General features: G+C 40.2%; 1 protein-coding gene and 1 pseudogene across 3 annotated transcripts in view; one reads left to right on the top strand and one right to left on the bottom strand.

The window, feature by feature from the left end:
• Positions 1–23,612, top strand: part of CTSC (cathepsin C) — a 44,182-nt gene that overhangs the window by 14,131 nt on the left and 6,439 nt on the right. For 2 of the 3 annotated variants that reach the window (XM_070425820.1, XM_070425822.1), the window contains exons 3-5: positions 8,764–8,930; positions 15,392–15,547; positions 21,762–21,877. In XM_070425820.1, coding sequence (XP_070281921.1) covers positions 8,764–8,930; positions 15,392–15,547; positions 21,762–21,877 — 439 coding nt within the window. Of the gene's footprint in view, positions 1–8,763; positions 8,931–15,391; positions 15,548–21,761; positions 21,878–23,612 lie in introns of those variants that run through there. The other variant, XM_070425824.1, reaches the window with a different exon arrangement.
• Positions 10,607–12,122, bottom strand: LOC139017419 (glycylpeptide N-tetradecanoyltransferase 1-like; annotated as a pseudogene).

Raw genomic sequence — 23,612 nt, 5'->3', positions numbered from 1 at the left:
GTCAACTTTAATTGAAAAATAAATTTAAAGTAAAAAGAGTTCATGAGCAAGTAAGTGATGAATGAGCCAGGGATTTTGGCTACTTTGCTGAGTGGTAAATTGCTCTGTTTTCTTTTTCACTAGTTCTAGATCACATATTTTGGCTCTAACTGACTCTCTTTTCAGGACTGGAAATAAATTTATGACCCACCATTTTTCCATGTAAATCTAGCTTCTAATTCCTTCAGTTAAATGCTGGAAGTTATTTGGTTGCAAATAATGTGAACAGTTTCATCATTCATTAAAATTCAACAAAAACAATGGTTAAGTCCACTTAGTAAGCAGAAAACTAGAGCAAATCCTTGAAACTAACATAGGGAAGTTTGTTTCTTTAGAAGAAAGACTTACTTTTGCCCGGCCAGAGGGACTCAGTCAGTTGAGTGTCATCCCATGCACTGAAAGGTTGTAGGTTCAATTCCTGGTCAGGGCACATACCTGAGTTGCAGTTTGATCCCGGTCAAGGAGCATAAGGAAAACAACCCATTGCTCTTTCTCTCTTCTCCCCTGCCCCTCCTTTCCTCTCTATTCATATCCTCCAGTGAAGATTAAAAAAAAAAAAAGATGCTATACTCTTGGGTGGGTTTGGTAGAACATCAATTTAGTAAAATGTGCCTTGCTCTCTCTTGTTGCCATCTAACAGCTTTACTCACCCCCCAGACCAAGTGGTTAGTATGGAAATAATACAATCTATAAAAATAAAAGGGTAATATGCTAATTAGACTGGGAGATGGACATCTCCTGACCAATGGTCTGAATTCTTCCAGAGAAAGCCACGGTGGTAGGTGCTGAGGGAGAGGCAGTTAGGGGCCATGAGGCTGGCAGGGGACTGCAGTTGGGGCCATCAGGCCAGCAGGGGAGCGGTTAGGCGGTGATCAAGCCAGGAGGCAGGCAAGTGGTTAGAGCCAGCGGTGCCGGATTGCGAGAGGTTCAATAAACTGGCAGTCGGACATCCCCTGAGGGGTCCTGGATTGAAGAGGGTGCATGCCGGGCTGAGGGATCCAATCCCCCCCACCTCCCCCCCACATGAATTTTGTGCACCAGGCCTCTAGTAATTAATAAGAATAAATTCACAACTGTAAACCTACTTTTGCCCCACCCATTATGTGTACTTTAAACCAAGGGCAAAAAAATTGAATAAACATTCTTTATCTTGAAGTATTGTCAGAATGTAATCTCTCTCCATACATGGTTTACCATTAAATCATTCCTCTTTTCTGCAATGGTGAATGATTTGGATGGAATAGACCTAGATGTCCAAATTTTTAATTATGGATCTCACGGTATATATAGGTACATTTAAAAATTACATACATGCACTATCAAACATGAAATAATAAATACAAATAAATAACATTGGATTGATTTATTATCAGAAAAATGTCCTGCCAAAATACATTTCATGATGATGACCTTTGAAAACAATACACAAATTTATGCTTCATTATCATGACTTTGTTGCCAAAAGCCATGTGAGAGTCTCTGTTACCGGTAGTTTTCATTACCGCAAATTTTCAACATTTGGAAACAGAATTTTCTAATTAAAATCTTTGAAATAAATAATTTTATTAGTTTTGACCAATTTTGCTAAAGTTTAGAAGTTCCGCAGGCTCATTGGCGTTTAGAAGAATTACTGTTCTAAATGTCACTAGGGATAGTGACATTTTAATAGACAAATTTGAATGGAATAATTTGCTTTATTGATGAATAAGATTAAAAATTGAATACTGCAGTGATGGAACCATTTCAAAGCACTGTTTTTAAAACCTTATCTTTTAACTTGCCTGACAGAACTCATACAGGGAATAGGGTAAATGTAAGCTTCGTCCTTTTCTTATGTGTGCTCCTATTCACATCTTTAGTATTTGGAAATATGATTTCCTTGCATGTATTATTTTAAGCTACTTGTTCATTTTGTGAGAGCTTAATTAGTAAGGATACAAATTTAAGCAGGCACATATAAAAGGGAATACGCTATGTCCTAACCATCTCATAGGTAGCACACTGTACATGACAAGTGAACATGTACACTGGAACTTTGTGGAGGTATCAGTGTTGCTTTGTATGTTAAGTAATAGTGGAGGTTGTTTTTCAATTTTACTTCTATATTACAAATATAAATAGAAGTAATAATATTTTTTCCAAAATTTCTATGGATTATCTTTTCATCTCATTTTGGAAATCCCTAGTTGACAGGGTAGGCCGTATATTGACAATTTGGGTTGAAGTGTAAGTTCTTTGATGACATGGATAAAGTCTTAAACAGCTTTGTATCCCCATTGTTACAGATGGTAGTGTTTATATTGTTACTTGTTTAGTGCTTTAAACTTTTTGCACTCTTCAAATTTCAGTGTCATCTTTATCCTTTATAGGAATCCAATGAAATAGATATCATTCCCATTTTCAGGTGAAGAAATCGAGGCTCCCTAGTTATGACTTGCTCTTGAATAAGTGGCAGAACAAGGAATTACAGGTCAAAGTCCTTTTTACTAAACTGCATTTGTCTCATAGCCAATACATTACATATTCAAATATTTGCTAAGTATAGCATTAATCAGGGAAATAGTGGAACAAGGTGTAGGTGATTTTTCTCCCCTCTGTGTGTCAAGAAGTAGTTGAGAAAGAGATCTCCGGTAAATAACAAGTTATAAAATAGGCCAATCTGTTTTTGTTTTTGTTTTTAAATTGGTTCATATTTCTTAGTAGAGCTGATTGAATAGTGGATAAAATCAGTGAGAAATGGAAGAAGGATTTTTTTGATGAACGCTTGGCAACCCAGTAGTAATTTTGAAGAAGCAAATGAATTGAATCCTAGTAGTTTTCTAAACTTAAGTGTAAGGGTTTGGAGGTTCTTCAGATTTTATGAAATTATCTAATTTGCTGCAATAAAAATTGGCATAAGGGAATAGAAACTTAAATTACCCTATCTGTGCAAAGCAGTATTCAGAGACTAATGTTTATACAAAAGAAATAAAAGCCTTAGAAGAAAAATTTTGGCTACATTTCACCCAAGATTTCAGCTTCTTAATTGGTAAAAATGTCAAAAACCACATAAGAAGTATTTCACAATAGCAGAAAAAATGACAGATACCCTGGGAACATTCAATCCAAGAAGATAACAGGGGCACTGTGTGTGGTCCTCTCAAATTAAGGTACTGAGTATATGGCTTCTGGAGGGGTAAGGGCCTCATTCCTCCTAAGTTATAGCTGTCTTGCATAGCAGTGTTACAGCCCTGTCCTACCTTTTATAAGGTAATTTTAGTTTCTTAAAAATAAAATACCCAAAAAACCCAACAAATTATTTTAGATGGGGGAAAACTGCAGAATAATATAAAATAACATTTTTAAATGGAAACTAATTCCATCCATTTAATGTATCAAAAATGGTACACAGCCGAAACCCATTTGGCTCAGTGGATAGGGCGTCGGCCTGCGGACTGACGGGTCCCAGGTTCGATTCTGGTCAAGGGCATGTAACTGGGTTGCGGGCACATCCCCAGTTGGAGATGTGTGGGAGGCAGCTGGTCGATGTTTCTGGCTCTCTGTCTCTCTCCCTTCCTCTCTGTAGAGAATCAATAAAATATATTAAAAAAAAAATGGTACACAAATGGATAGCTCCTTTTGTACATTTATTTGAGCTAAAACAACAAAAACAGTTGTAGTTTTTTTAGGATTGTTTAGGATTCCTTAGACATATAAATACTGTAAATACATAAAGAGAGTGTCTAAACTAAGAATTACTTGCCTGGCTTTATAAATATTAAATAGAAACCTACAGATGTAAGGAGTGCAATTAGGAAGCTGAAGAGATATGTTGGAATTTCCAAGCTAAAATTGCTGATAGAGAAACAGATTTGGAGAGGAAAAGTGACTTCTAGAGTAACATTGTGAGTCAGAATTTGGTCTTTGATCATGGCAGGACCACACTTCTGTTAATTTTAAACTTTGTATTTCTTCTGAGGTTCCATGTTATTGAAATAAGACTTGGCATTTGTTCTAACGGCCTCTTAGTGCCAGACAGTATCCTACTTATTGAATAAACAAAAATCCTGTTCTCATGATGCATGCGTGCGCCCGTGCGTGCATGCGTGCGCGCGCGTGTGTGTGTGTGTGTGTGTGTGTGTGTGTGTATCTATGTGTGTGTGTAAAGAATAACCTCAAAGGCTGCTGTGAAAATTAACTGGGTCAGTATATATAAAACAGGACCAATCAAGGAGAGGCTATTCTTGTCATCCTGCTTCTATAGATGAGGAGACCAAAAGTACAGAGAGGATGAGTAACTTAATCAGGATCACACAGCCAGTGAGTGGCAGAGCTAGATCCAGTCTGGGTAATCACACCTAAGACCATGTCCCTCACCTCTGCTCAGCATCAAAAACCCTTGACAAAAATGGTGAAAAGACTGACTAGCCAAGGAAATGTAGAAAGTGGCCATTAGTACTTCTAGAGTATTTAGGTGACCCTTGAAGGGACTTGGGCACAATTTGGGCTTCAGTTTTTTATTTGTTTGTTTGTTTATTTTAAGGAAAGAATGGATGAAACAGAGATCCTCATAACCTGTCAATTCATATTTGAAATTTTTCTTCTCCTTTTCACTTTGCAAAGCCACTTTTTTTTCCCATGAGTGGTACAAGGTATTAGGAAGAACGCTTGCTTCTACCAGTCTTTGATTATAAATTCTAGTTTGACCACCTTTTTTAGTAAGTCTCTTTTTTTGTTCCCTGAGACTATATTATCTTTATGTTCTCTTTAACCTCTAAGATTTATGAGTAATCTATGAAATGTTTATAAAGTATGAAGTGATAGGTAAGTGTTGGGGGAGGAGCAGAGAGTCATTGAACAAATATGAATGATCAAGGGACTGGAGCAAAATCAGTCATGCCGACTCAGTCTAGTAATTTTCCTTCTCAAAATAACAAGTTGGCCTTCCTCTTACAGGGGGAGTTTGATTGCTGATAACCATCATGCTTATAACTATGACTCAGTTGTGCCAAGTAGGTGAGCGAAACCACACTGATGAGAAACACAGGCCCTATTTCTCCTACTTTGAATGCCCCTAACTAACTCTTTTGGTATGTTGGGCAAGTCATTTCATATGTAATTTTTTTTTTTCTGATACGGGGAAGTTTCTCGGGCTTCTCCAAGCATGGCTAGCTTGCTGAACCACATGATGTTGTCATGAACTGTGTACATGTTTGTTTACTTCATAGAATCCTAAACTTCTTGAGGGCTGGGGACTCATCAATACATATGTACCTGCTAATACATATGTACTAGCACTTTGCACAATGCCAGGGAAATAGTATGTGACCATTATGTATTTGATAAATAAATGAAAGAACTTAGCAAACTGTACCAAAAGTTATGTAAATAATGATTGTTTTCGGGAAGTGTAACCATAATACCAGATGGATCCACGTCAGCAGCCTCTAGGAACACCTGGACCGCCCCTCATAGATGTCCTCTTCTAGGACTTTGGAGGCTACGACTCTCATTTTTAGGAAATCAGAGCATTTTTAAAAGTGATTAATTCCACAAAATCTATATAACAGTCTCCATTTGTAAATAACCAAGAAAATCCCACCCAGAGACTCATTTCACCTTCCATGTCCATGTTCAAAAGCATATTTCATAATGTATATATTTGTATATATTTGCATTCAACTTACCTTGCATTTTTCCCCTCCTAATGTGTCATAGGTGCTCTCTGTTTATTGTTCTATAGAGCGGTCAGCAAACTTTCTCTGAGACACTAAGTGTTTAGGCTTCATCAGCTTATGGTTCCTATGGCAGCTGCTCAGTTCCGCTGCTGTAGCACTAAAGCAGCCATAGACACATAAACAAGCAGCCTGGCCATGTGCCCATCGACCTGTATTTATGAAAGCAGGCAGCCTTCCCTCCCTTAGTTTGCTCACCTCTCTTCAATAGAACTCATATGGATCATTTAAGATGTTAGGTAATATCCCTTTGATTTATTAATTTACTTAGTTACTTGTATACTTGAAAATTTGGGCTATATTTTAAAAATGTATTTTTTATTGATTTCAGAGAGGAAGGGAGAGGGGGAGATAGAAACATCAATGATGAAAGAGATCATTGGCTAACTGCCTCCTGCATGCCCCCTACCTGGGATTGAGCCTGCATGTGCCCTGACCAAGAGTCAGACTGTGACCTCTTGGTGCATAGGTCAACACTCAACCACTGAGCCACACCAGTTGGGGTGGGGTATGCTTTTGTTCTTGTTTTTACCTTTTCCATTACACTGCAGTGAGCATCTTCTGTGTTTAGTGTGGTTTTTTTTTCATGTATTTATTTTTGCTGATTTCTGCAATATAGATCTCAAGCACTCTCACAGCCTTGTCAAGACTGTTTTCTAAAACAGCAGAGGAGCAGACAGTGTTGGCTTAGCCACACCTGGCCTGTGTGACTGGCATGTGACAGGGAGAAGGGAACATGACCAAGAGCCTGTGCCAAAGAGAAACTCTCAGGGGTGGAGGTTGCATCACATGAGGTTACCAATATTAGACTGCTTTAGACCTATAAACATTGCTGCTTCATGTACCTCAGCACAATTAGCATAAATTTTGTCAACCTTTCACACAGCAAACCCTCTAACATTGCAGCCCGAGTACATCCTAGGCCAGTGATGGCGAACCTATGACACGCGTGTCAGAGGTGACACGCAAACTCATTTTTTTTGTTGATTTTTCTTTGTTAAATGGCATTTAAATATATAAAATAAATATCAAAAATATAAGTCTTTGTTTTACTATGGTTGCAAATATCAAAAAATTTCTATATGTGACACAGCACCAGAGTTAAGTTAGGGTTTTTCATAATGCTGACATGCCGAGCTCAAAAGGTTCGCCATCACTGTCCTAGGCCTTTATTTCAGCGTTCCTTGTTCTGAGTTGGGGCTTGGTCAGGAACGCTTGGAGTGGTGAGCTGAACTCATGCTTGTGAAGATATTCTTAGCCAGAGGGAGACAGATGGGCTTCACAATGTCATCAATGCTACTATTTAGTAGCCCTTAGTAATTTATCCTGTGCTGTGTGGCTTTAGTGGGTGGTGAATCCAGGATTCAAATCCAGCTCTTTTGGATTCTAAGGTCATACATTTTTAATTCTACCACTCAATATAACTTGATTTTGGAGCTAGTCAGTCACAATTAAGTAATTTTATCTTTAAGTATAGTTTAGCCCACTCATTCCTCTACACTTGGGGTTTGCAAACTATAGTCCTGTTTTGTAAATAAAGTTTTATTGGAACATAGTTTAGTTCATTTATTTATCTATTCTCCATGCACCTTTTATATTGCATGGTGGCATTGAGTGGTTATGACAGAGGCCTTAAATCTGCAAACTCTAGTCCATGGACCAAAACCAACCTACTGTATCCTTTGGTCAAGAAAAGTATTGAAGCACAGCTGACTGTGGTGTTGATTTGACTGCTTTTGTTCAATTAAATTAAGTCAATGCCTGAAATTGTGTCCAACTCCCCTCATAGAAACTTAGCATTGCCCCCCTGCATCTCACTCTCTGTCTGTGCTCTCATTGTGGAATACGTCTCCCTCCTCCATGAGGAGATGTTATAACATGAGGGTTTTAGGTTCTGAAGCCAAAGCCTCTGAGTTCAAATCCTGGATCTATCACTTTATAATTACCATTGAAATAAGACAAAGGGCCATATTAGTGAAATAAAGTAGACAGAATACTTAGTAATCAGGTTACTTTAGCTCTCATGATCAGAATCCTATATAATAAAAGGCTAATATGCAAATCAACAAATGGCGAACAGTCGGTTGCTATGATGTGCACTGACCACCAGGGGGTAGACGCTCAATGCAGGAGCTGCCCCCTGGTGGTCAGTACACTCCCACAGGGGGAGCGCCGCTCAGCCAGAAGCCCTGAGCCTGGCTCACGGCTGGTGAACGCACTGGTGGTGGCGGTAGCCTCTCCCGCCTCTGTGACAGTGCTAGGATGTTTGGCAGCACTCCCTAGGGGAGCGGGCCTAAGCCATCAGTCAGACATCCCCCAAGAGCTCCAGGACTGCGAGAGGGCACAGGCTGGCCTGAGGGACCCCCACACCCCGTGCACGAATTTTATGCACCAGGCCTCTAGTAGTCTAATAAATTTGGAGAACGAGAGAAGAAAGGATTTTGTTTAGTCCTATGGAAAAGTTGAAAAGTTTTATCTCTTGTTCTTGTGTTTTGTTGGAGTGGACCTTTTGAGTGGAAAACTGTAGTCTACAAACAGCAGGATTTTGTTTCTGTTATGTAACAGCTCTGTTCCCTTAGGTATAAGCTACCTATTCTCTCTGAGCTGAGCCTCCCTCTTCTTGCTGGGTAAAAGGGGTTCTGGGTGTCTGTTGCCTCATAGGCTTATTGTGAGGATGAAATGAGGCAATTTGTAAAATGCCTGGAATGTGGCAGTTGCTATAAAAATGTTAGTTTCTTTCCCTGCCTTTCACACCCAGAAGTGTTTTGTTATGTAAGTTTTATTTGGTGACTAACCGTGCTTATCATATAGACATTTATTTATCTTCCTTTTCCAGAATACTTTCTCCTTGTAAGCTCTCAGGGTGAAGTTTTCCTTTTGATTATTAGAGGCTGATTCTGAAGGTGAATCGAAAGGCGGGGGGAGTTCTTTACTATGATGGGGAGGCAGGGTAGTGGACCTGCAAGTTGACCAGATTCACGAGGCCTCTCCTTCCCTTATTTAATTGCAGTATAAACAAGAGGGCAGCAAGGTGACCAGTTACTGTGATGAGACCATGACCGGGTGGGTGCACGATGTGCTGGGCCGGAACTGGGCTTGCTTTACCGGAAAGAAGGTGGGAACTGCCGCGGAGAATGTGAGAATGAACGCTGCCCACCTTGAAGGTCTCCAGGAAAAGTGAGTTGTCACAAATGAACAATATATTCCATTTCGTTTTTATTGTGTATAACATTAGGTGTGTATGTTAAATTCTTGGAAAATTTTATTTTGATTATATAAAATGTATTTGGCTTGGAAACAAAGCTTTACTGGAAAAATGTCGACTGGTGTAAATGAGTGAAGAAAGCATGATTTTTTCAAAGCCCTCCAAACGTGATGTGTAAGAGGACTGCAGAACCACAGTGACTAATAAAGAAAAATCATTTTATTATTGCCATGTAAAAGCAGGTTGCATGATGTTTGTAGACACATGTTTATGTTGCAACAAGTGTAGGCGATACTGATTGGACATAAATTTTAAACAAGGCAGTAGTAACTGAAATTAAAATTCTTAGTGTTTACGTAGTGTATGCCATTTGCTAGGGCTGCCACAGCAAAGGACCACAGACTACATGGCTTAAACAACAGAAACTTATTTTCTCACAGTCCTGGAAGCTGGGAGTCCAAGATGAAGATGTAGGCAGGTTTGATTTCCTCTGAGGCCTCTCCCTGGGCTTCTCACGGCCACTTGCTCTCTGTGTCCTCATGTGATTATCCACTGTCTGTGTCCTCGTTTTCACTTCTTATAAGTACACCATACAGATTGGGTTAGGACTCACTCATATGACCTCTTTTTTTACTTTAATTTCTTCTTCAAAAGCCCACTCTCCAAATACAGTCACTTGCTGAGATCCTGGAGGTTAGGGACTTCAGCATCTGAATTTGGACAGGACACAGTTCAGCCTATAAAATGCAATTAATGCTTTTGTTAAGTTTGATGCACGTTAGGTAACGTGAACCACACAAACAAGAGATTTCAGACTTTATTAGTTTGGACGGAAAAGAAAAATTAATATTGGTAGCAGCTTTTTATGTTTTATTTAGCTGTGAAATCCCCTGAAAGTGCACATGAACACATCATTAAAGCAGGTCACCCTGACAGGAATGGCTCCTACAGCTGAGAGGCGGGGGCCTGCGTGTAGAGGACGGGATGTGCGCTTCTGGTAAAGTGCTGACCTAAGTCCACACTGACCCATGCCCCCCATTTAGCTTTTAAATTGCTTTGCTTGGCTCGATCGTTGAGCAACACATTTCCTAATAAGCTGTTCACTTTTACTCTGTTGTTGAGGATTTACTATGTACTATTGTACTTTTTTGATATTTCAAACATTGTCTCATTTAGCGTAGAAGCTAAATTGCTAACTGGAGTGCTCAGAACCTATGTTACATTACCTGTGAAATGAGGAGGAAATTACTCTCAAGATCTCTTTCAGCTCTTAATAATCTGCTAACCCATATGTAGTGAGGTACATTATCTTTTAATCTCATTGGGTTTAATATATATATTAAACACACACATATATATTTCACCCATTAACTCCATAATACGCCAATTATGAGTTAGTTTTCAGCAGTCACATCCTTGCTCACGGCTGCATAAGGATGTACTTAAGTGGAAAACGGAGATCAGAGACATGGCCAAAGGTGACGTCACCCAGCCTACGCCATTTCAGTACAGTTGTCAAGTTCACTGCCGGTTGGTAAAGCCGGTTCGCTTCTGTTCCCTTTGTCAAGGATTCTCACATTTTGGAAAATTGGATCATTTCCTGGTTCAAATTCTCAGTGGCTTTATCTAGAATCTTACTGGCAACTGGTTACTGTAACACCAGCCCAGCCTTCTCTGCCCCTGCGCTGGGGCACTTCCCAGGGTAACGATAATACTGCAGGTCGCCGACCCCTATGCCAAACATGAGCTTCTCCAGGGGGTTTTGTTTTCCATGGGATCCAGTGTATTGAACACGCCACACCCTTTCATTTTGGCGAGAACAAGGGTGTTACTCATGAGGTCTAGAAGAGGTTCTGGGTGTGAACATTGTAGAAAGAATAAGCAGCCTTTAGCCAGTGGTTCTCAACCTTCTGGCCCTCATGTTGTGACCCAACCATAAAATTATTTTCGTTGCTACTTCGTAACTGTAATGTTGCTACTGTTATGAATCGTCATGTAAATATCTGATATGCAGGATGGTCTTAGGCGACCCCTGTGAAAGGGTCGTTCGACCGCCAAAGGGGTCGCGACCCACAGGATGAGAACCGCTGCTTTAGACTCTTGTGGGTTGGATGGTGTCAAAGCTCAGGAAATCTCACTGTTTGCATTTTCCACCACAAAAGTGTCAAGTCCATTTCCGTGAGGGTAGAACCAGGGCTCTACCTCCTGGCTCATGGCTGACGTGCGGTGAAACTGCTTCCAGTACCTGGTACCTGGTGGGGAGAGGGTGCACTATTGGAATGTCCTTTGTATCGATTGGCCACATCCCAGCTTGTCTTGGGAGACTCTGGCAGCCAATCAGCTTCCGTGGGCTTAGGGACCAATGCCAGCACCTGCAGGTGCTGATAGGCTTTGGTAGGTAGTTCCACCCACCCTGTGTAAACAGCTGGGAAAGTGCCCTCCAGGTGAACCTGCCTGGTTATCTCACGCATCAGGACTGGAGCCACCCTCTTGGAGCGCAGCTTCTTGTGGACACACAGGACGTTGGTCTCCACCATCTTCTCTGTGTCACAGACCTGGATGGTTGCTCGGATGGTGCTGACGAACCCAACCAGTTTCCGACTTGAGACCATTCGAACCCACAGTGCCGTTGAGGGAGCCAGCCAGGTGCTGGAGAGCCCATAAAGGAAATTCTGGGGGATAATCAAGCCGAAACATGTTGCCATCCTCTCGCACGTCATTCTCATTCGGGAGGGCGTATAATTCTTGTTCCACACCACGATCCCCAGGTCCACACCATCCCAGGTGAAGCCCTGGGGCAGGGCATAGGGCCCCTGGCGGATGTTGTCTTTGTAAGGCTTTGCACTCCGGACCCTGGCTGTTGACCACTCCTCCCAGTTTGAGGACCTGCAGCTTTACTTTCTAGCCTCTTCCTTGTTTTGGCAATGAAAACAGTTCAGTGGCCTGTATTTCCTGATCTTCTGCTGGCAAAGAATTCATCTTCACAGGCTGATTCTGGGCTGACTCTGACTTGCTGCCTTTTTCTTTGTTTTTTGGTTTCTCTGTCTCCTTTTTGGCTCCAGTAGTATTGGCTGGACTCAAACCACCCCAGTGTAGCTGCTGTCCTCCTTGTCTTCGCAATCCCTGTGGTGCTCAAGACGATTTCATTTCCCTTCCTTCACCTGAGGCCTGAGGCGCCAGTGACTGTCCTTCTCTGCCATGCCTCCTAATCTCATTGGATCTCACACACTAAAAACAATGGTGTTTAAGACCTTCTTTGTCATTACTGTAATACACATAGCATAGGGTATTTTTATTTTCTGAATATATTTTTATTGATTACAGAGAGGAAGGGAGAGGAAGAAAGAAACATCAATGAAGAGAGAGAATCATTGATTGGCTGCCTCCTGCATGCCCCACACTGGGATTCAAGACTACAACCTGGCCATGTGTCCTGACCGGGAATCAAAGCCTGAACTCCTGGTTCACAGGTTGACATCCAACCACTGACCCACACTGGCTGGGCTAACACAGGATGTTTTGTTAGATGTTACAATACAGGTCTTGTTACTGCTTTTCAAATACTTGAAGTCCATGAAATAGTGACTCTTATCAGTGGAAAATATTTCAAGGTATACATTTACAATTTAACATTTACTCTCGTCTAAAGAAACCAATCACTCATTTGTTTTCATTGTGATAGTGTGGTGAGAAGTACGATACAGGCAGTTTTATAATCTATTTAAGAAAGATACATCTCTGACTTCACACTTTTCAACAAGTGGGGAAGAACTTTGGTAAAAACATTAAAAGGTTATCAAGGTAGTTGCATGTTTTTCTTATTAATTTCAGTGCTGCCAGGTTCTTTGACTATATCAAAATGGTCTCTCTGTGAAATAAGTATTCATATACTCTGGGCCTAAATGGAAAATGGTATAATCATTCAGGAAGGCAATTTTTTTTTGGTAATGTAACATCAGCACTTTATTCAAATCTTCAAAAACAGTCTTTATTCTAAAATAAAAATTTTAAAAATCCACAGGTTAAGTACACCCTGGTATACTTTTGTTGGCAGGTATTCCAGTAGTCTAAGTTAAGAAAAAGAAAAGCTCAGAGTATGCCTAAGATGGTACTCAGGTTAGGTTTATCTTGCTTTGCATAAAAGAAAGTTTATGGAAGTGTTGGATAGTGAGTCATCCTTCAGCCACTGAATTGGATTCAGTTGTAATAATATGATAATTCTATAATTCTTAGCACCTGGCACATAAGCTGGGATACATGTTTGAATTAAATGAGTAATCAACTCCCCCATTTTTTTCTTTGTAAACATGTTCTTTGTATGTTATATTTATTTACATCTGACTCCAAGCATTTAGCGTCAGATACACCAGTGCTTCTCAAATTTTAATGTTATTGTGAGTCACTGCTCTGGGGAAGGAGGGATCTTATTAAAATGCATATTCAGATGAGTGTGGGTTGGTTGCATTTCTACCAAGTTTCCTCATTCAGGAACCCAATTTTAGTAACAAGGATATAAACCAAATGTTCATATGGAATACTTTTTTAAATCATGTAGTTATAATGTTTGCCGTACTCTGTGTACATTATTACAGTTTGTTCTGTTCTCTCTCTTTTTAAAAAATGATTACAAAGTTATAAAAGTGCATGGTAGAAACTGTAGGAGGTAGGGAAAGATGGTGATCCTGTGTCACCACTCAGATAACCATGGCTGGCATTTTTAAAAGGTACATATATTATAAATATATATTATACTTTCACATAATTGGTTAATTTTCTATAAACTTCCTTTTATTCTGCTCTTTAATTTAATATAGACTTAGCACCCTTCCATATCACTAAATAATCTTCTAGACATTTTTACTGACTATACTGTATAGTGTATTATTTATTTAATCAGTCCCTTATCTTAAAAGATTTGTTTAGGTTGTTTATAATCTATCACTAGTGTAAGTGTTTCATTGAACATCTTTGTACATACATCTTAGTTAGCTTGAACCTTTACTTTCATCAGAGACATTCTAGTTCCAGGCTACTGATATATATCCTATATAATAAAAGGCTAATATGCAAATTGTCCCCTCAATCAGGAGTTCAACTGGGAGTTTGACCAGAGGGCAGGGCTAGCCAGCCAACCACCCATGTCCCCTCTCCTCTGGCCAGTCCCACCCCCAATCAGCGCACCCCTCCCCAATCGGGGGTGGGGCCGGCCCACCAACCACCCACAGCCCCTCCCCCGGACTGATCTGGCGTGATTGGTCCCATTTGGGGCAAGCCAGCCAGACCCCACCTGTGCAAAAATTTGTGCACACGGGGGGTCCCTCAGCCCAGCCTGTGCCCTCTCACAGTTTGGGACCCCTCAGGGGATGTCCACCTGCTGGCCTAGGCCTGCTCCCCGGGAGATCGGGCCTAAGCTGGCAGTCAGACATCCCTCTGGCAGCCTGGGAGCCCTCAGGGGATGTCCACTTGCCAGTGGGGAACAGGCCTAAGCTGCAGTCAGACATCCTTAGCGCTGCTGAGGAAGTGGGAGAGGCTCCCGCCACCACTGCTGTGCTGGCAGCCATCAGCCTGGCTTGTGGCTGAGCAGAGCTCCCCCTGTGGGAGCTCACTGACCACCAGGGGGCATCTCCTGCATTGAACGTCTGCCCCTGGTGGTCAGTGTGTGTCATAGTGACCAGTCATTCCCAGTTGTTATGTTGTTAGGGTCAATTTGCATATTACCCTTTAATTATATAGGATATATATCCTCAGGCAAGAGTGGACAGTGCCTTTTGGACTCACAGGCTGTCTTTATATATGAACCAAACCAAATTTGCTTTGGTGCCAGGAAAATGGCTTTGTTTGAACAAAGGATATGAACACAAACTGTACTATAGCCTGATGTCTTTAGAGCCAAAGTAAGGGAATTTTTCTGATCAAAAATTTCTTACCATTTATTGTTGGAATGTCTGATACCATCACTTGAGGCTCCCAAGTGTTCCTTAGCTGGGTCGATGGGGTCATATTCAAATCAAAATGACGAGTACAGTGAATACTCATTAGGGTTGAGGATAATGCAGGGATCCTTAATATTTTGATTTTTGTCTTCTGAAATTGGGTTTTATTTTACCTTATAATTTTCAGTTTATCTCAATTTTGTGTTCTGTATATACGATATTGCTTTTCCCATCGACTGTTGGGAAATTTGCCATTGTATGTTACTCTCTATACCACGGTGTACTTAACCTGTGGATTTTTAAAACATTTTTATTTTAGAATAAAGACTGTTTTGAAGATTTGAATAAAGTGCTGATGTTACACTACCAAAAAAAATTTTGCCTTTCTGAAAGATTATACCATTTTCCATTTAGGCCCAGAGTATATGAATGCTTATTTTAATGGAGTCTAGTTACATCAGTAAAGAGTGTGCCTAAAGCTATCTTGTTTTTGTTGGCAGGTATTCCAATAGGCTCTACAAATATAATCATGACTTCGTGAAAGCGATCAATGCCGTTCAGAAGTCTTGGACTGCAACCACATACCTGGAATATGAGACTCTTACCCTGAGAGAGATGATTAGGAGAAGTGGTGGCCACAGACAGAGACTCCCCAGGTAATAAAGCACATCTCTTAACACCAATAAAGATATTGAATGCCATCATCCCTTCCAACCAGCATCTCTTCCTGAGTTGGCCACCATTTCACTGGTCATCCCAACTTACGTTTTTTCTGTTATCTAAGGAAGGGAGAGAGAGAGAAAAGAGTGAGAGAAACATCAATGTGAACGAGAAACAATCTATTGGTTGCCTCCAGCCCCCACCCTGACCAGGGATTGAATTTGAAACCTAGATATGTGCCCTGACTGGGAATCAAACCTGCTACCTTTTGATGTACGGGATAATGCTCCAACCAACTGAGTCACACTGGCTAGGGCCATGATCGGCAAACCGCGGCTCGTGAGCCACATGCGGCTCTTTGACCCCTTGAGTGTGGCCACAAAGTTTTAATCGCACTGTATGTGCATGACCGCATGTGGTATTTTGTCGAAGAACCACACTCAAGGGGCTGCAGTTTGCTGACTATTGGGCTAAGGCAGGGGTGGGCAAACTTTTTGACTCGAGGGCCACAATGGGTTCTTAAACTGGACCGGAGGGCCGGAACAAAAGCATGGATGGAGTGTTTGTGTGAACTAATATAAATTCAAAGTAAACATCATTACATCAAAGGGTACGGTCTTTTTTTTTTTTTTTTTTAGTTTTATTCATTTCAAATGCGGGCCGTAGTTTGCCCACGGCTGGGCTAAGGCCTATTGTCTTTTTTTTTTTTTATAAATATATTTTATTGATTTTTTACAGAGAGGAAGGGAGAGGGATAGAGAGTCAGAAACATCGATGAGAGAGAAACATCGATTAGCTGCCTCCTGCACATCCCCCACCGGGGATGTGCCCACAACCAAGGTACATGCCCTTGACCGGAATCGAACCTGGGACCCTTCAGTCCACAGGCCAATGCTCTATCCACTGAGCCAAACCAGTCAGGGCTGTTGTCATTTTTTTGTGTGTGACCATTTTCCTCTCCTATTCACACACACTCTCATGCTCTCCAATCCCTGTTTATGGGTTTTGCTTTCACAGATCTGCCGTTTCCATGATTCACTTTCCATTTTCTTTTCTTATTTTCAATATATTTTTTACTAGACGGGTAAAGGGAGGGGGGATGAGAGATATCTGTAATATATTTTTTATTGATTTCAGAGATGAAGGGAGAGAGAGAAATAGAAACATCAATGATGAGAAAGAATCATTGATCAGCTGCCTCCTGCACACCTCCTACTGGGGATCAAGCTGGCAACCTGGGCATGTGCCCTGACCGGGAATCAAACTCTGACCTCCTGATTCATAGGTCAATGCTCAACCACTGAGACACGCTGGCTGGGCTCCCTTTCCATTTTCTAAACTCTGGCTTAGTTAGGGCTTTGTTGTCTCTTTCCTGCCTTGTGGCTCAGCCTCCTACCCCGTCTCTTTGGTCTGGTTTCTTTGATATCTTTCCCTCTCTGTCCCCATTCTAAGCCAATCTATAAAATATTGCCAATTTCGTCTTTCTTTACTCAGCTATTATTGTGTTACTGCCTATTGTCTAATGGATATGTTTAACTTGGTAAGCAAAACCATCTAAACCTGACACTAATATATTTAAGTACTGTGACCTGCTTTCAAATATATGACACACAATGACTGAAAACTTTCCTTTCATATCGTCTCTATTCATGATATTTCCTTGTCTCAAATACCCCTCAACTTGCCTGTCAAATTTGCCACCTGTAAACATCTCAAAATCATCTTTCTGTTTTAAGTTCCAACCAAAAATGTTTCTTGTTTACCACTATAGTTTTACTATCCTCAGCCAGAAGTGACATTTTCTATCTTTAGCTTACACACCCCAGAGTGTAGTGTTACTTTGGGAAATTAGGTCGTAATACTTTTAATTTATATAGTCAGGAATTTGGTAGGATTTTAAAAATTCTTTCAAAACCATAGCTGCATCTATCAGAGTATACAGTACTTTAACATTTGTTAAGTAGCCAAAGGTGTTTCTGTGATGCCCGACCTTGCTTCAGGAGAAATTCATAGAATTGAAGGGCAGTGAACTGGAAACCAATAGGGAGCTAGTGGGAGTCAGTAAATTGTGTAGGTTGGTATTTTCCCTTAATAATCGTAACATTTTCCAAATTTCTGAGATGATATTGATGATTTCCTTAATATAAATAGAGTCCCTGGTCCAGATTTTATTGTTTGAACAGGCCACTCATTGGTTAACTGTTAAGTAATTAAAATGCATTCTGACTTTTTATCTGCAGACTAATAATCCTAATGCTCTGGCATTCTTCAGCTATGAGGCTATTTGGAGACTTTTCCTATCTCTCATAGTCCTGCCCCTTTTTCAAAAAGAATCGTACATGGTAATTCTCAAGGTGTATTCTAAGGAACTGCTTGTCCATGAGATGCTCTTGATAATTGATATTGGGGAGTGTGTGTTGTGTCCCTTCTTAGATTCATAAAGTGAAGGAGTGGGGCTCCTGCCTGAAAGATAAGAGCCTCAGACACAACTGCTTTGCCACCTGTCATGTGCCGTATAGCTGATGAATTCCGTGCTCTGCTCCCCTCTCTCTCTCACCCCACCACCTTTGTTCTGGGGAAGGGCTAGCTTCATGAAGGGCTGCTTTTGAGACTAAGGCTCCATAGGAGGCTTAGGATATGGAGATGGAATTGAGTGAAGTTGGAAAGACTGAAGTAGACATTGTGGTCTAGCTGCTCCCATTTCAATCACATTTTTTATACAATGAAAACTCTTGGAGATTCTTTTTTTTTAAAAAAATATATATTTTATTGATTTTTCACAGAGAGGAAGGGAGAGGAATAGAGAGTTAGAAACATCGATCAGCTGCCTCCTGCACAACCCCTACTGGGGATGTGCCAAGGTATATGCTCTTGACCGGAATTGAACCTGGGACCCTTCAGTCCGCAGGCTGATGCTCTATCCACTTAGCTAAACCAGTTAGGGCGAGATTCTTAACTTTAGGTGTAGGGAATTTGTGCAACTGCTGAAATTATAGAAAAGTTCATTATTTGGGGGCATCTCCCTGAGTCCAGAGCTTTCACCAGATTCTTAAAGAATTTGGACCTAATTGATTAAGAGCTGGTAATGTGAAGTGTAACGATAATGTTGTAATTCCCACGTCTCCCATCTTCCAAATTCCTCTTTCACTCTCTTCATTTTTACACCATTCAGCTTCAGTTGTCACACTGTTTTTGCTTTGTCCGTGGTGTGTTGATGGGCAAACATTCTGCCTTATAGAGTGGTGGGAAAGTGGAAGTTAACATTTGAATGCCTCTTGTGGGCCAGAGTCACTTAAATCTATCATTCTATTTAATCTGTTCAATGACATGAATGATGATGATGGCAGTTATCATACCTGCTTAATAATTTATTTATCAAGGACTTATCAGAGACAGGCATTGTTCTAAGCACTATTTTCCTAAAAATTCTTTGCGTTAGATATGCTTATACTCATTTTAATAGGAGTCCATCATAGTTTTGTGGTGTTAAGATCTTTGACTAATGCCTTGGCCATTGTGACTCAGTTGGTTAGAGCATCATCCTGTCCACCAATAGGTGGTGGGTTCGATTCCCAGTCAGAGTACATATCCAGGTTTTGGGTTCGATCCCCGGTTGGGGTGTGTGTAGGAAGCAACCTATCAATGTTTCTCTCTCTCTCATTGATGTTTCTTTCTCTCTCCCTTCCTCAAAAAAAAAATTATTGAATCCAAAATTTAAAAAAAAATGTCCAGCCAATGTGGTTCAGTTGTTGAACCAGAAGATCGCCGTTCAATTCCCAGGCCAGGCACACGCCTGGGTTTCAGACTCGATCCCCAGTAGGGGGCGTGCAGGAGGCATCTATCAATGATTCTTTCTCATCATTGATGTTTCTATCTCTCTCTCCGTCTCCCTTCCTCTCTGAAAATCAATAAAAACATATTTTAAAAAAATAAGATCTTTGACTAATGTCACACAGCTAGTAAGTGGTGAAGCCACTTGTAGGAGGTTGGTATAGCTCTGAGATACACACCCTGAAATTATGTTATGCTTCCATGCTTCAATTCCTTTTTTATCTTCCATATTTTTTAGTGTGTTTTTAGGTATTTATAGGATAATTAGTTAATATTTACTGAGTAGTTGAATCTTTTGGCCTCTCAACGTAAAAATCACAGAAATTGTTCATTTCCTTCCAAAATTTGTACCCTAGTTTTTATTCATAAATTTCAGAGTAAATATCCAAGGTTTATATCTTTTTTTTCTGTCCAGCATATAATATTTTCGTGATGCATAGCTTTTTTATGTACGTTGGTAATTCCATGGACATTATCCAGGTTAAATGTTTTATAGCATTACTATAATTGCCTTGTATTTTTTATGGTAGTTTATGTATGTTTCATGTCTCTTAATGCTGTTTTTTACGTATATGGTCAAAGACCACCTCATGTTCATCTTCTAGCAATGCCCCTGGCTTAGTTAATATTTTAGCGAAAAATTGACATTTCTGTATGGAATATGCCATCTGTTCTTTTTAAAAAATACATCTTGCTGAAGCCGGTTTGGCTCAGTGGATAGAGTGTCAGCCTGCGGACTGAAAGGTCCCAGGTTCGATTCCGGTCAAGGGCATGTACCTTGGTTGCGGGCACATCCCCAGTAGGAGATGTGCAGGAGGCAGCTGATCGATGTTTCTCTCTCATCGATGTTTCTAACTCTCTATCTCTCTCCCTTCCTCTCTGTAAAAAATAAATAAAATATATTTAAAAAAATACATCTTTATTGATTTCAGAGAGGAAGGGAGAGGGAGAGAGAGAGAGAAACATCAATGATGAGAATCATTGATCCACTGCCTCCTGCATGCCCCATACTGGGAATTGAGCCTGCAACCTGGGTATGTGCCCTCACCAAGTTAAGCATTGACCTAGGACCTCATGGTCAATGTTTAACCACTGAGCCAGACTGGCTGTGCAGTGCTCTCTATTCTTTACAGTTCTCAAGGTTATGATTGCTAGTCAGAAATGATTTTCCCCCTGTCTTTCATCTCACTTCCATTTTGACCTAGCATTAACTTATATAATCTCTTAGAGAAGTGTGTGAGAGAAGGACTTAGGATTGGTTGCAGAGGACATGAAGAAGTCCAGAAATAATCTTTGCCAATGACTAACTTGGATGCTGGTAAAAACCAACTTGGTAATCACTGGAAAGTTAGAACACTGTGGTATGATAATTCCAAGTTGAGTAAGAAATTCAAGTAGTTTACAATAACAGAAAAATAAATGTTACCACAATATAACAGTATTGCCCTAACACAAGAGATGATGGAGCATAGAGAGAAGTGGGTTTTTGTTGGGGGTTGTGGGTGGAGGCTGTTGTATGAGCAGTCTTTAAAGTTAAAAGTCAGGGAAAAACTCTAAGGGGATTTTTTCTAATCAGTGGGCAGCAAGCATTTTAGATAGAAGGTACAGCAGTACAAAGACATGGAACACAGAGCATTTGGCATACTTGGGCAAACTTTAAGAATTCAGGCGTGGCTACAGCTAAAATGCTGTGTGTGTGTGTGTGTGTGTGTGTGTGTTTTAAATCTCTAATACAGAGAAGCTTGTAGAACAATTTCCTCATTTCTTGGCAATGATGGATAGGCAACAGGCAACTCTTATTTTGTGCCTTATTTTCCAAGCATATCCTATAAGCTCTAGTTCTGTAGTGATGAAGCAATTTTGTCCTCTGTTTATGGAGCTAGTCTGCCTACTTGATACTTAGATCTGTTGTTTCTGTGCCTTCTTCACTTCTTTTACCTCCTCTCTATCACTACTACCCATCTCCTGAGTTAGATATCAGTAATTTCTCTATATCCTTTGTAGGCCATCTTTAACTTCCCATGTCTACTTTCTTGGTCAAAATCTGTTAAAAGTAAAAGAATGCAGCTACTGACACATGTTAAAAACACATTGCAGTGATATACAAAACCAGTGTCATTTCACAGGGGGGAAATTACTAGATCATGAAAAAGAAATGGTTAATGAAAGTCACACAACATAGTTCTGTAATAGAGATATTATGTAGATTGCCACATGATTGTGCAATACACACATTGAAACATTGATGAGACAAGTGCCCCTTGAGTCTGAATGTATATCTTAGCCAGCCAGGAGGTTGAAATTATGGAATTAGAAGTTAGGAAATCATCCTTAAAGGAAAGACTGTATATTGATGTCAAATGTATATTTCCATCCTAGGCCCAAACCTGCACCACTAACTGCTGAAATACATGAAAAGCTTTTACATTTGCCAACATCGTGGGATTGGAGGAATGTTCATGGTACCAATTTTGTTACCCCTGTTCGAAACCAAGGTAAAAAAAAAGTCTAATTTTTCATTAATTTATTCGGAAACATTTATTGAATGTTTACTATGTGCCAAACTCTGCAGTAGATTCTGGAGATACAGAGATAAAATGGGCATGATTTACTTTAGTAAAGAAATGGAAATGTTATGGCCAATGAATATTCACTTCTTTTGTATCCACAACAGACTTTGGTACTAGATAATCTCTCGAACTGAGCTTAGAATTTCTTAATTATCCTGCTCAATATAGGTTCCATGGAGCTAATGGGATTAATCAGAGTGATATGTAAGCCATACTCATTTGCTCTCCTAGTAAGGAGAGACTCATGTAGAAACAAAGAATTGCATACAGATAGAATTGGTATTCTGTCTATAATCCCACTTTGCTAGCGGTCTTCCCCCTCCCTCCCCATCATTTAAACTTTAAGTACTATAAAAGGCCAGAAAATGGATCCATAATTTTTTTCTGGTAGATTTTTTTAATCTGTGACCTTTCCATTTATTTTATGTCAGGATATTACCTATTATGGTAAATATTAACCCAGCTTCCAAAATGTGGCCTGGGAGCAGAGCCTGGGTTTACCAAAGGTATGACTGTAATTCCATTTTATAAGTTATTTCCAGAAATTGGATACAGAATGAATACATTTAATAACTCTTCCTCTAATAGCACTTGGTAACAAATTATCTTCTTACCCTAAATTTTAGCCAACAATGACTTGTGGAATCATTTATGTAATACTCAGGTTTATTACTTCTAAGCTCAATTTCAAGATAATTAGAGTACATATGACTGATTTGTTACCATAAAATATGTGTAGTATTTGCTGTCTGAAAACAATCTGATTGGTATCTCCTGAGAACGTTATAAGTTAATAACATCCAAAGATAAATTGTTCTTCCCCTTTCCTAAAAATTCAGTGATAATCAGCCTGACCCACTTAATCACCACTGACCCTTCAATTCCGTCCTCACTGAATTCTTGCAAAATGTTCTAAATGCCCAGAGCTCTGAGCAAGTCTTATAGCAGCCAGTCAGCAAGGTTCCTGTCCAGCTGACACCAGAGGTCTTCCCTTTGTACCAGTTATTCTAGGACTCTTCAGCTCTAGAGAAAGTGTAGAAATCATTCCCTACCTTCTCTTTTGCTGAAGAGGGATTGGAAATGAGAGAAATTTGAAGGTAATTGAGAAATGAAAGGACTGATATTTAAAGAGAGGATTAAATTTTTCTCTATCATCAAACAGATTTCCTGTACTTATTTGAAATGGTTAAGTAACTACTTCATGTCGTATTGATTATGAGGGCCTAGCACAGGCTTGCTTCTGTTGTGTTGCATGTTTATAGAATACTAGAGGCCCGATGCATGAAATTTGTGCAAGAGGCTCAGTCCTCACAGCCCTGGCTTCTGCCTCGTGGCTCCAAAGCCCCACCCACTGTTCATTCTTCAGTCCAGTCTAATTAGCATATTATCTCTTTATTATATAGGATGTTGTGTTAGGATTTTTTGGTAGTGGCTGAGGATATAAAAACTAATATGACATGGGCCTTGTCCTAGAGACTCACCGTTTAGCAAGACCTGCAAGCGAAACATTAAAATACAACATGAAAAATTATTTGAGAAAGTGTTTTTAAAACTCAATGGAAGCATAGGAGAAGATGGGGGAAAAGTTTGGTTCCTCTCACTCCCCAAACGATATGATCAACTAGTGATGAGACAATGATCAACTAGTGATGAGACAATT

Source organism: Myotis yumanensis, unplaced genomic scaffold (genome assembly GCF_028538775.1).
Source record: "Myotis yumanensis isolate MYYU_CA2020_CCGP unplaced genomic scaffold, mMyoYum1.0.hap1 SCAF_10, whole genome shotgun sequence".
Classification (NCBI taxonomy): Eukaryota; Metazoa; Chordata; class Mammalia; order Chiroptera; family Vespertilionidae; genus Myotis; species Myotis yumanensis.
The sequence above is the reverse complement of the archived record's forward strand: the minus strand, read 5'-3'. Positions and strand labels throughout refer to the sequence as shown.